Source organism: Lottia gigantea (genome assembly GCF_000327385.1).
Source record: "Lottia gigantea unplaced genomic scaffold LOTGIsca_26, whole genome shotgun sequence".
Taxonomy (NCBI): Eukaryota; Metazoa; Mollusca; class Gastropoda; family Lottiidae; genus Lottia; species Lottia gigantea.
Window position 1 is genome coordinate 3,039,124 of NW_008708797.1, and position 14,528 is coordinate 3,053,651.

At 32.9% G+C, this 14,528-nt stretch overlaps 2 protein-coding genes across 2 annotated transcripts; one reads left to right on the forward strand and one right to left on the reverse strand.

Moving 5' to 3' along the window:
- Positions 1-216: 216 nt before the first annotated feature.
- On the forward strand, positions 217-6,286 carry LOTGIDRAFT_117454 (hypothetical protein; the record flags this gene model as incomplete). Its single annotated transcript, XM_009056106.1, has 5 exons — positions 217-715; positions 2,863-3,294; positions 5,316-5,435; positions 5,475-5,611; positions 5,753-6,286. Coding segments are annotated over 5 exons (1,722 nt in total), but the record flags the coding sequence as incomplete, so codon positions are not given.
- Positions 6,287-8,341: 2,055 nt separating this feature from the next.
- LOTGIDRAFT_232237 (hypothetical protein) lies at positions 8,342-11,112 on the reverse strand. The gene is made up of 3 exons (XM_009056107.1): positions 11,084-11,112; positions 9,810-10,455; positions 8,342-9,312 (listed from the first exon to the last, which is right to left on the reverse strand). Exons 2-3 carry the CDS (start codon positions 10,345-10,347, stop codon positions 8,993-8,995), a joined length of 858 nt encoding a protein of 285 aa, XP_009054355.1. The 5' UTR covers positions 10,348-10,455; positions 11,084-11,112; the 3' UTR covers positions 8,342-8,992.
- Between the last annotated feature and the right edge of the window lie 3,416 nt (positions 11,113-14,528).

The window sequence follows — 14,528 nt, forward strand, 5'->3', positions numbered from 1 at the left end:
TATTAGACATGTAGTTAATGTGTAGTTTTGAGATAAAAATTTTGATTATTGGACTTTAATTCAATCTTTTTTTTTTCCTTCAACAATTTATTAATTTTTAGGCCTATATATATCCCCATAAGAACAGAAATTTTTATTATCCCTTCAAAATTTTGCTAATTTGATTATATATTTGTAGGTAATGCTGGTGATATAAGTACACTACAGTCCAGTTGGCCACTATGTTTCCATGATATACATGGTGAAAATATAAGACTGAATGCTGATAAAACCAGAGCTACACGCTATGAAAGTTTCTGTAAAGGAATCTGTTTCAGTAACAGACCTATAGCTGTCAATGAGAAAGTCTATATAAACTTTGCTGAAGTGTCAACTAGTTGGAGTGGTGTATTAAGATTTGGTTTCACTGGAACTGATCCTATGACATATAACCCTGTAGAACTTCCTCGATATGCTTGTCCTGACCTCACAAATAAACCAGGAACATTTGCCAAGGCATTGTCAGAAAGATTTGCCAAGACTAACACAGTAATGTGTTTTTATGTGACTCGTGGAGGAGATGTGTTTTTTAGTGTTAATGGAGAAGATAAGGGGCTATTTTTTAATGGTGTTAATACAAATGGACCATTATGGGCTTTGTTAGATATTTATGGTAATACAATATCAGTGGAGTTTTTACATAGACCTGGTAAGTATCAGAATAAGTTTATAGTCTGTATCTTTCTTTATTATTACTAATAACTCAATTAAACATTCAGATCCTGTTGTACGACAATTCTACAGATTTATACTTAACACAGGTTATGAATGTTATTCCCAGGAAACTACAGACGCTCTTAAGTCACTATTCTTAAATTTCTGGCCAAATATTAATTCTTGTGGGGAAAGTACTCCTTGATGAGGAATAAGTTTCTCCAGAGAGTGGTTGGCTTGCTTTTTCACAAATGATTTGAATTGAACTATTTGAAATCAGATATCAACTTCACTAAAAAAAACAAAGAGGTTAATATTCTGATTTTGTGGTCGTGTTTGAAGAGATTGAAGGGAAGTAACTACATGTAGTACTTAGATTTTAAACATGTTTACTTAGGGAGAAGGCCAATATAAATAGTTTTTTTTAAATTGTTGATACAAGATATAAATCACCAACCATGGTTTCATCCTTGATATTCTCAATGATGCAAGTTAGAGATTTATTGTATGCCCGTCTTTCTTTGTCAATATCAGCGTGATTAAGATTGGTTGTCAAATATGTGAAATTATTTTAACAAAAATCTATGAATTATTGCCCTGACTTAGTCTGTTTGAATTGAAAGAAAATAGTCATAAAATTTTGTGGTCTGTGGGATTTTTCAATGAACAAGAAAATTCTTAATATTACCATCACCAATGGTAAACATCTGCCGAAAAACCCCTCAAGGTTTGTGCCAGTGCTTTCGAGAGTCGGGCCAGTGCCGTCTCTCCCTTTCATACGCAAATTGAGAAAAAAAAGAAATAAAAATTTATGGACTTCAGCAGTGAGCAATCAGCATGAAAGTGTTCTTTGAATTTAGACCTTTTTCTGTTGTGACTTTTATTTCATTGTATCAATTCCTGATGGTATCAAATATAATGAACTTAAGGCATTCTAAAGAATTTCAGATATTGGTGTTAGGAAGGCGTTTATGATGTTTATAATTCGCAGAAAATAATTTGAGATTTTGCCCTCATCCGATAATGAAACTCATCCATTTGGTTGGCATGTGATTCAGATATTCTATATCTTCATCAAGACAGCTTATTTTGTTTGGGAAATTAAGGCTAACATTCTAATATAGAACTCAAGATGTAATGAGTTAAGTCAACAAACTTACTTAACAACAAACAAGTTTTATTATCCTACAGTACATTCTATACATTTGTGTAATATAAACCAATATTTTTAATATTTTGTGGACTGTAGTAATTAATCAAATTTGAATATTTTATAATACTGAGTGGTCTCTTTAAAAAGTATTTCTATATACTTATTTTACCTGACATCTAACACCCACAATAGGTGACCTACTTTACTATTTACAAGATATTCTATACTGGTTTTCATATACTAAATATAGTTACTAAATAGTACTAGGCTTAAAAGGAATAAGATATATAATAAATTTATAGTCAAATATTTGAGTATATTGCACAGTTTTGGACAACTGGTGTTGAAATATTGATAGAATTGGGTCATTTCATTTTAAAACATTAATGAATCATATAGCTTTGAGAGTATAAGCTGGTGAGATGTTCAAATTTAGGAAATTGAAAGGAAAAAGTAGAAATTTTAATTTTAAAGCTGAGGATTTGAGTAAGTGACTTTACTAGTAACTATACCGTACTGGTATTTTATTAAATTAGATGTAATTACACAAATTGACTTTTGTAGTTTCTCAATCCACCCTATCTGTTACTTGGAATGCACCCTATATGTCAATTTAAATAATGTTCTTTAGTTGTGACGTCAGAAATTCTAATCACACAAATCAAACCCTGGGCTAATACAATCATTACAATAAATACCAGTATGTAATTTTATTTATTGTAAGTATCTATCATATACAAAATACAAAAATGTACATGTATATAAAATACAGATATATGACCATAATGCATTTATACCATCATGAATCTTAAAAAGGAATTCAAATAATAATCTGAAACCTGAAAATGTAAGAACCAATGTGACAATTAGCATTAATGAGCTTCATCTATTATCTTGCATTATCATGTTTCTTGCAATAAAAGAATTTCCTGCTTGAAGTTTACCAACTATATTTTATTTTCTAGATGCAGTACCTGTATTAAATAATATGGTTGGACCATCATCATCTGTCTCAGTTGAATCAGAATTATTTTCTTTTCAAACTTTATCATTAAATGATTCTACATCCCTTCCTGTACGTTACCATGCCAATGTGGAATTGACACCAATGACATTTCATGCTATGTGTGGTCGCAATGTACGCCTTAATCCTGACATGACTATAGCTTCACGCACAATGGATGAGTATTGTAATGCCTATGCATTTACATCACGACCACTGCACTGCGGTGAAAAAATTGTGATTCAGATATTGAATATTGAACAGTTGTATGTTGGTGGAATTGCTTTTGGTTTAACTGTGTGTGATCCAGCATCATTGATAATGGATGATTTACCAGATGATTCTGACTATTTATTAGATAGAAAAGAATATTGGGTAGTAAATAAAGATATATGTAGAAAACCTGATGTAGGAGATGAATTAAGTTTCTATCTGACATCTGAAGGTAAGTTTATAACAGTAATATTAACCTAGATTGAGAATGTATTAATTTTTCTCTTCTACCTGCACTTGATTAGTCTTACAGAAAGTTCATGTGTCAACTTGCTTCTCTTTTTTGATTTCCAAATGAAAAGAAATTTTTTGTTTGTACATAGGACTTCCATTTTTTCATGTAAGCATGTATTCTTAAAGCCAACACATCATTGGGACAATCTATGGTGGATGTTAATTCCAGTTGTATCATGTATTTAAAATGAAAGGGATCATCCTGCTGATTCATAGTCCAAACCAGGATAGCTAGTCACGGAAATAATGAGTAACTTTTCAAAATTGGATTGTGGTTGTACGAGCAAGCAATCTTACTGAACGGGATATACTGTATGAAGTCTCCAGACTTGATATAATGCCTTGACTCAGTCCAAAATATATTAGACTCTCCTATTTAGGATGATATTAAAAAACGATGGAAGTTTAACATGATTTTCATTCTGAAAAAGTGTTTATGGCACCCAAAATAAAATTAGACATTTACACAATTTAAGCAATGAAAATATAATTGAAATCTTTGGTATTAGATATCTAAGATGAAGGTATTTGGTTTATGAACTTGAAAGTAAACAGTATGTCTGTACTTATATCAGAAATTTTTGGCACTATGCCTACATGTGGTGTATGTTTATATGTGTACTGGTATGAAGATGGTAACAATTTATCTTATATACCATGAGATATTCATGATATATACCATTAGTGTATTGATGATCTATAGCAGCACTAACATCCATATGGATTGAATAAGGTTCTAGTTCTAAACAATTAATATATACTCTTCTTGGTTTCATAGTTTAAAGGAATGAGTGAAGTATTTCAAAATATATCCAGTAAATCAGTGTACATTTCCCACTTTAAAATGTTTAATTTATCTAATTTTTATACGCCCACATGAAATGGGGGCATATATTGTCGTTACCCATGTTGGTCTGTGCGGACATCCACAATTGCTTGTAAACACTTTAGGCACAACTTTTCACTGATTGTGGTGAAACTGGTATGAGTGTTTGTTATCACCCAAGGATGAATCCTATTGAAAATCAGACAAATTTAAAAATATTTAGTATGAGTTATTGCTCTTGTTGTTCGAAACATGTTCAATTTTTAGCTCGTAAACACTCTAGAAGGTGCAATTCTTGAGGGATTTTGACGAAACTTGGTGTGAATGTTTGTAATCACCCAAGGATGAATCAGAAAAATTTAAAAATATTTAGTATGAGTTACTGCCCTGGTTCTTGAAGAAAGCTTGTAAACACTCTAGAAGGTACAATAATTAACAGATTTTGACAAAACTTTGTGTGAATGTGTGTTATCACCCAAGCATGAACTCTATTGAAAATCAGAAAAATCTAAAAATGTTAAGCAAGAGTTATTGCCCCTGATCTTGAAAACACGTAATCATTCTAAAACTTGGTGAAAGTGTTTATTATCACCCATGGATGAACACTATTGAAAATCAAAAAATGTTTTATGAGTAATTGACATTGTTCTTGAAACGCTTTCAATTGTAAACTTGTAAACACTAAAGGCATGATTCTTGCAGGAATTTGACGAAACTAAGTAATATTATTCAGTATCACTCCAAAAAGTTCAAAGGTAGTATAAAGAAAGAAACAAACAAACAACTAAGCTTATATGTTACAAGGATAACAACTTTGGTTCACAGTTAAGGATCCTTTCTACCAGCTGGTCCTTGCCAAACCTCTTAGCCTTGATCTTTCTCAGATTATTGGTGTCCATCTCCAGCCGGGTTGTCTGGAATTATGAGTTTAGATGACTTATTCAAGGTCATTGGACTTTCACATGCCGACTTGATGTAAAGAACCAACGCTCTAACTGACTATGCTATAGAACCTAATTAGAATTATTGTTCCTATATTACCTTGCCTGGCAAGCTATCTTTATGGACCTTATCACATTCTTTTCATTCATAGCCCTTACAAACTATTTTTTATATTTTCTTTTATTTTTCAGGGGAAGTTCGTTATTCAAGAAATAATCATAAAGTGGCCACATTAATGCATGTAGACAGAAATCTACCATTATGGGCATTTTTTGATGTATATGGTAATGTTCAGAAAATAAAAATATTAGGTAAGGAAACTTGATCAGGATTTCAGGGCAAAACTTGAGAATTATTTCTGTCAAAGGGAATGCCAAATGAACATACCCAAATACACTGGCCAAGCAGGAAATTATATCATTATGATGCTAGACAGATAACCATGTTGTTAAAAAGCTGCAGAGCAAGGTTGCATGTCTGTCTGCAGGTGGGACACAACTTTAACCACCTTCAGTCCTTTCACAATGAATATCAACATGATGTACTCAATATTTAGGCTGTCTATTAAAATTCGATTAAAATAATATATCCTGGGCGATTTTGCTGAACATAAAAATTTCTGGATTAGTTCAGATTTTCATGTACACATATCATAGTAATTAAGTGTATTATAGGGACAACTATTCCTGGTGCCCAATCTAGAATGCCCAGATCAAGATCAGCTTCTAGTTATTCATCATTAACGGTGGCATTACCACCACGTCAACCAACATCTACCACAGCAACACAGTCCTTACCACCACCACTCCAACCTCAAGTTTTACGTAGTATTAGTGTACCAGCTACACAATCATCAGATTGTCAACCAGCATCACCAGCAGTTCCTTCTATTCTTGCTCCTCTCCATCCATCTCTACCAACATCTCTTCCTTCTTCATCAACATCAACTCCAACATCAGTAGACACATCATTTACAGATAACACAGATGATAATCAGGAATGTTCTGTATGTTGTGAACGATCAGTAAACAGTGTACTCTATACTTGTGGACACATGTGTATGTGTTTTGATTGTGCTTTAATAGTCAAGAGAGAAAAAGGTGGATTGTGTCCTATATGTAGACAGCCAATTAAAGATGTGATAAAAACTTATAGATCCTAAATTATGTGCTTATTGTATTATTGACAGTGGGTAAATCTACTAATTTTATTTTGATTTGTCTGTTTTGGTATATTTCATACCAAGGTTTTTATGAATTTTTTGCTCTATATTGATCATTAATATAGGACTTGTGATGGAACCCAAAATAATCTCTACAATATGCAGATTCATGTGGCTAGTGCCTAAAACTTGCAGGAATGAAGCAATGTATATCTTGCAGGAGAAGTCTGTTTTTCTTTTTTTAAACCTTTATAGTTGTGAAACAAGTCTAAAAACTTATATAAAATGACAAAGGGAATTTAATCATGTGACAACTTGTATAAATGAGATGCAAGTTGTCTGAATTGTGGAGAAGTTCTGCTAATTTTGAATACATATACATCCATTTTGAAGTCACTCTCGTTCTATGTGTCACTTAATCATGTGTTGCAGGTACAGTATTTTACATCACAGTACATTAATATACATACATAATGAGAGTACTTATATCAAGTGGATGGTAAGGATTTATTTTAGGAATGTAGTGCTTTACTAGTTAACATTATCATGGAATAAAATTGAACTAAATACCTTCCCTTTGGAAAATTTCTGAAATATTGAGTTGGACATAAGTAGTAAATAAATCTTTGATGAATCATTTGTAAGAAAACCAAACTACTTATTATAAGCTATAGCAAATCAAGCAGATATTGTTTTTGTTTGCATTAACATGAATTCTAGTTAAAGGGATAGTCTAATTTTTTTCATGTTCTTTTGAGGCTTTGAGTGTACAGTACTGAATATGTATGCCAACTTGTAGAGCAATATGTCCATTATCTTTTTTTAAAGTTTCAATTTTAAATATGAAAGCTTCAAGACACAAACAACCAAAAATGTATTTATGTAAACGGTTAAAAAAAGCAAATATTTCCTTTTAAATTGTTTTCTTTCATATAAAAAAAACCCACAATTAAAGTCAATGTTTATATTTCTGATCAAAAATCTGTCACTAGTCACAAATCAAAACAACAGATTCTTTGCATTAGTCTTTATCCTCAAAATTATTGTCCCGAACAACAATGCTTATCTTATACAGTCATCTCTAATTAATGTTTTAATCAGTTCTACGATTATTAGTTTAACAGATAGAAACTATACAAAGCATTATGATATAGTATCATGTATAATAAGCCCCTCATATTTGAATTCTGACTATCCCTTTAAGCATCCTTTGCTTTTGTTTTTCTGAAGGATTAGTGAGTTCATGTTTCAACAATTATTTTCATCCCAGTTCGTGTTTGATAATAAATTATGATTTTAGAATTCTCTTTAAGTTATTTTTGAAAAGCAAATGTCGCCAAATGCATTTTTAGGTCATAAACCAAATGAAGTATGTTTTGCAGCTAGTGTAGAAAATATACCAAACATTCAAATATTAAACATGATATTTGATGCAAAAGTATTTTTGCTAGAACTTACATTCTTGCCATAATATGTTAGTTTACTATCAAAAAAAATAAAACTGAGATTCATGGATGTGTGGTTACATGTTTGAGTACAATTTTATTTATTCACCTTTCCAACTTAAGTATATTTAGTCCTATGTTCAACAGAAATCTTCAAACTCAGAATTCCAAAGTAAAAAAGGAATAACAATATTATATATTATATCTAAAGATTTGTACTGTCATGTAACATAAAATGTCATAACAAGATAAGAAAATTGTATATAATTATGGTTGTGTATAATGAAGATACAAATTATTTTTATAAGAAATTACATGTATATTATGATGTGAATGACTGACTATGCACATGGAACATTCTGTATATACTGTATTGCATATTGATAAATAAATAAAAACATATTCATTTTTGTATTTTTAGCAGATCTCACAGTGGAGAAACAGATTGAGCAAGGTTGAACTACAATCGGTATTGAATTATGAAAAGACAAGTCATTACAATCAACAGTAGTGATAATTGGCGTTTTGACATGTTCTTTTTTCAAAAAACCAAAAACAAAACAAAAAATGACTAGCACCTCAAAACAGTTGTTTTGCTCATATTTTTTTTATGGACTTTATTATAAACTTTGAATAAAAAATAGACAAATGCCATTCAAAAAACAAAAAAAGTACTGGAAATAGATAGACCTATTAGACTATAAACACCGCCACACTATAGCTTATATTATAGTTTTCAGCTAAAGGAATATGGGAATATAAGATCACATTAAAGGGACAGATGCCCCATTTTGGTGGATTGATTTTAGCTGTGAATATATGTACATAGTCTCCAGAAGTACTAGAAATGTTCGAAAATCGCACAATTCCGTTAAAAGTACTCTAAACTAGGAATTTTACTTAATATTTCTATATACGTCTTTTCTATATATCACAAGGCAGGCCTATCTTAAATTGACAAGTCGTCATTCAATCGCGGATAATTCTGGACAGATGGATTTGAAGGCTCAAATTTCGACAGTGAGCACTATTTCTGATTGGTTCAGCTAAAAAATTCCCGTTTCTGAGACTAAAGTATACTTGGTCTAAAAAAAAATGGCGCATCTGTCCCTTTAAAGCGTATAAGACTAAGTTTAACAGTGCCCTTCGTTAACTTTAATTAAATATCCAGATAGATTTCAATAAATTTCGGCAACATATTTTTCGTGTATATACAACAACTGTTACATGCTATTTAGGCTTAGAAATATGACAAAACATGTCATGGTATGGTTTTCTTATAATCAATATGAAATACTGGTTCACTTTGAATAGTTCTGGTTTTAATGGCTGCAATGTTTGATATTTGGTGTCCAACAAACAACACTGTAACAGCTACAAATGGGGGTACGATTAGGAATTCGTTAGTTCTATCACAATCGGAATTATTTGAATACAAGTATAAAATTGGTTTAACAATGGTTATCACTATGCCCATATATATAATATTCAACTGGTAATAAAAGTCAAATACAGAACAGGTTTCACATCCATTGGTAACTGAGAGGTTTTCTTTACTATCTTGGAGTTTTTTCTCTTTTTCTGGAAAAGAAATAGAATGTAATCAATATCTTTATATATATTTTTATATGTAAAAATTCCTAAATATTTCATGCATTTTCAGAACAATTAAGCATTTCACATGACTAACGAATATATTATGTAAAGTAAAATGATAAGTTTTAGAAAGTAGGTAAAATGTACGTAGTCTTAATCGTTTTAAAGAGTGAACCGGGTGACCAATGTGATATTTTTACAGTAAGGGAATACACTAAACACAAAATATTATAATAAATATTATATAATAAAAACTCAATTAAAAAAAACACAACGCTTCAATGTACAATTTAAAAATTAAAATCTAAGTTTATAGGCATCTTGTTACAAACAAAAGTGTTGACAAATTGAGATATCCATTATAAGATATATTAGCATATTATATAATATAATCTCTATGAAAAAAATTCCTTAGACATATGCAAACGAAAACAGGAATAAGTCTAAATAAATATGTTTATGAGAATATATAAGTAACTTACCTGAAGGATTATTAATGTAATATAAAATAGAGACCACTGCTATATATTGTGGTAAAATAATACACAGATATATGACAAGGTTGGTGTTACTGGTAGTCTGTGTATATATCAGGTATTGTGTATCATCTTTGAACACTACTGATGTTGATATTATTTTAATACACCGTACTATCATGTAAATATTGGTTGCAACAGTAAGTATAACTATCGAAATTGTCCATTGAATTCCAAGATTAAATGCCGGATCGCCCACGTAACGTAACAGATAACTTCCTAACACCAACGTTACTAAAATCTCCGAGAATTGTTGATATTGCACTAAGAAAGGTTCATCAATTCCTTCAGGTAGACCTGTTAACACTAAGTCATACAGAACTAAAATATTAAACCCAATTCCTGTTAACAAAGACGTTATAGCTGGCAATGACGGAAGCAAAAGGTGTCTTCTGCGTAAAAAGAAATGTTGCAAATAATAGAAGCCATTACAAACAAAGATGCTGCGAATTAAAAAATGAGCAATTTTACCACCATCCATCATTGTCCTTTTGCTATTTCACTTTTCACTGGAGTAAATCATCAAACATAACTCTATGTGTAAAAATCGATTCGCTAAATCCAGTAAATTGTCAGTAACAGCTTGTTTGTCCTATAAGTATAGAAATGAAAGATTAATGTAGAAAAAATACATTTCATGCTGTATACCTCTAATAGTTAATATTGTATACAGGAAATCATATAGCATATACACGCCAAACTTATTAAAGACAAAGGTCACGTATATAATGCACAATTTGATAGCAGACTAAAGTGGGTTATTCATATAATTCCTTGATTGTTAATTCATCATATCGATCGAAAATATCTTTACTCAATATTATGAATTTTAATACAATTGTAGAAGGACATCTTTCAATAGTGACTTGCAGTGTGTATATTGGCAAATCTGATGGATTTTGCTGTCGTGTGATATCAATATTTTAAACGTATTTACCTGTTTTTTTTAATAAGTGTTTAATCAACAAAATAAGACACGATAGACCAATAAATGTATATTTGCACATTTACAATAATAAAATATTCTCACTGTCAAAATAGTGCCAAATATATTATTGCAGAGAGATTTATGAGAAATATAAAAAACAAATGTTACCAATTACATGATTTAGGTTCTGTTTTAATATTCCATAGATCATATAAGTAAATCATTAAAGGGTCACGACAGACATCCGAAATTGGACGAAAAATGATATATGTTAGACATGTATGACACTTACCTCGTGAAGAAAATGTAACCTGTTGTTCGAAATCCTTGAAGTGTTATTTTAAAGCCAAGGTTCAATAAATATATATATATATATAGTTTGAGTAGAGACAATGCCAGCGGCTAATAAACCGTTTATCAAGTAATAAGATTTAATCACAGATAGAACTTTATCTCGAAAAGGGTTAAAAGATGAAAAAGGATATTATCGTAACCCTTATTTCGTATGTCATACATTCCCTCGGGCAAAGCATATATATATATATAGCCCTAACTGTAACCCTACATCTACATAATGTATGGTTATCATAGGGACTAAAATAGTTATAGGCGTAGTAATGTATATGTAAAATGACAAAAGTTATAATGTAGACCTGAACAAAAAATAACTTGTCGGCCAATGAAATTAGAGACATGATTCGAAAATATAGCATTAAAGTTACTATACCAGCTAATAAACAACTAATTAAAAAGAAAACCATGGACGAAGTTGGGGATGGTTCTTCTGCAGCACTTTGAAGAGACAACTTCAGAACGGGAAAGAAACATTCAATTTCGTTACTATATACAGTGGCGGAGCCAGGTTTACGTCCGAAAGGGGGGGGGGGGGGGGGGGTTATCTGAGATTGCCCGAAATTCTAATTTAGTTATGAGATGTTTGTGTTGCCCCTAGGGTATGTCAAAAAAACCCTTGAAAGAGGTTTATTTTAACATTCAAGCTACATAGTTAATACATTGGTTATGTTACTACAAATATATTCAAAACTCAAAACAATATGAACTGACAAAATATTTTGGGGGGTTTGTGGGGTCAGCTGCCCCTAAAAAGTCACCCAACATGGGTCAATTTTACCCCAAAAGCTACACATGTCATGAAACATTTCATGAGAAGATAAAAAACACAAAAACCGACAAAATATCTTGGTGGAAAGGGGGGTCAGCTGGCCCCCAAAATTACTCCATTTTGTAACAAAGGGGTAAAATATTTTTACCCTAAAAGCATATTTCAAATATCTGTGAGGCTCAACCAACTTGGATCATAATGGGATAAAAACTGACAAAAAATTCTAGTGGAATGATGGGGTCAGTTACCCCCCAAAATTTGTCCCTTTTTCCCACAAGGGGTAAAAAAACTGACCATGACCTACACTGTTTATAATTATAGTGAACATAGGTTATGTCAAATGTATTACAGAAAAACAAAATCTTTGTTCATATTGTGGGAAGACAGGCCATGGAAAAAATGCTCTGACTCGAATTCGTAAAACTTTGTGCCCTGCTTACGTACACAAATGTTTAAAGTGCAACCGCGACCATCATATGGAGAGCGTCTGCCGAAGCAATGAAAAGCCACAGGGTGTAGATACCCCTTCGAAGGTGCTGTGTTTGACGCCTTGTGCTCAATTACACCCTCTAGACAACCTCGATTTAGAAAACCAATCGCCATCGACCATCACATAAATGATCATCTGTCTAGCACATGGATTAGGAAAGGTTCAAGGCCACAGCCATTCATTCCATTGACTGTCAGAGTTAAGGGATTACGAAACGTTTGGATTCACCAAAGACACAGACTAACACAACATGGCCGATACCGGATATCAAAGCTGTCTCGCAGGAATTAAAGTGATCTACCACCTCGGTTTGCAAAAATCTGATCTCATCCCTGTGACAACGAAAATGCACAGGGCTAATAACCGAGACATTAGGATACTAGGTGCAACAATTCTCCGTCTTTCAGGCACAGATGAACAAGGCCAGCGTATTGAAACCCGACAGCAGACGTATGTGACTGACTCATCCGACTGATTATTCATCAGCAGAGAGGCCTATATCGCCCTCCAAATTATATCAGTAAACTTTCCTACTGTGGGGGAAGTTCATGACGAGCGAACAGGTCATACACCAACAGGGGCAAAGCCAACAGACGCTGATGACTGCAACTCTGCCACCAGTAGCTTGTCAACCATTTGTTCATGCAACCCACATCAAAGACCACCACCGCCACCAAACAAATTGCCATATCCTGCAAATCGTGAGAAGCTTCAACAGTTCCTGCTCGACTACTATAAATCCAGCCCATTCAACACGTGTGAACATCATCCCCTGCCTCTAATGGACGGCCCACCCATTCAGTTAATGGTAGATCCAAATGTTACCCCCATTGCTCACCATACCCCCTAACAGTTCAACTCCAGGATGAGTTAAGGCTGGACTTAAGGATGGTACGTTGTCCTCTAACCAGTCCCAATTGGTGAACTCGTTAATTGGTGCCACAGAATGGTAATATGTGCGAAGAAAAACGGAAAGTCACTTCGCAGAGTTGACTTTCAACCTCTCAATTCTCACGCTACTCGAGAAACACATCACACACCTTCAGCATTTCATCAGGCCAGATCAGTACCACATGGAAAAAAGAAGAACGTGTTCGATGGAATGGGTACCATAGCGTTCCAATCCGCCAAGAGGATCGCCACCTTACCACCTTTATTACACCTTGGGGTAGATACCGCTACTAGACTGCGCCACTAGGATATATTGCATCCGGTGATGGTTATACCAGGAGATGGTTATGATGAAATAGTATCTGACATCCCTATAAGACCAAATGCGTGGATGACGTCCTCCTCAGCAAACCCACTTGCCTGGACACATATTGGTCTAAGACTGGTATTGGTTTCTGGTTCACTATCATTAACTGTATCAATACTAACCTCTACTATACACTACAGACAAACACTATCAATATCAGTATCATTACTGACCTAGTCTACATACTACAGTCAAACAGTATCAATATCTGTATTATTACTGACCTCTACTACAAACTAAAGTCAAACACTGTCATTATCTGTATCATTACTGACTCCATCTGTATACCACAGTCAAACACTGTCAATATATGTATCATTACTAACCTCTACTACAAACTACAGTCAAACATTGTAAATATCTGTATCGTTACTGACCTAGTCTACATACTATAGTCAAACAGTATTAATATCTGTATTATTACTGACCTCTACTACAAACTAAAGTCAAACACTGTCATTATCTGTATCATTACTGACCTCTACTACAAACTACAGTCAAACACTGTCAATATTTGTATAATTACTGACCTCTTCTGTATACTACAGTCAAACACGGATAATTCTGACACATTTGAAGGCTCAAATTTTGACGGTGAGCTGTGAACAATATTACTGATTGGCTTAGCTAAAACAATCCTGTTTCTGAGACTATGAGTATGACTGGTCAAAAAATTGGAGAAACTGTCCCTTTAAAAAAAAATATTTGTCCTGGTCGCAATAAAATTGTTCCATGCTGCATTCATCGAGTTGATTATTTGTTTGTTTCGAAGTTCATGTTAATTCTGGACACTAAGAAATGTAGAATCGTTTAGAGAAACAACACGTGGTAGTGAAGGCAAGTTTCTGGACGACAAATTGTTTAAT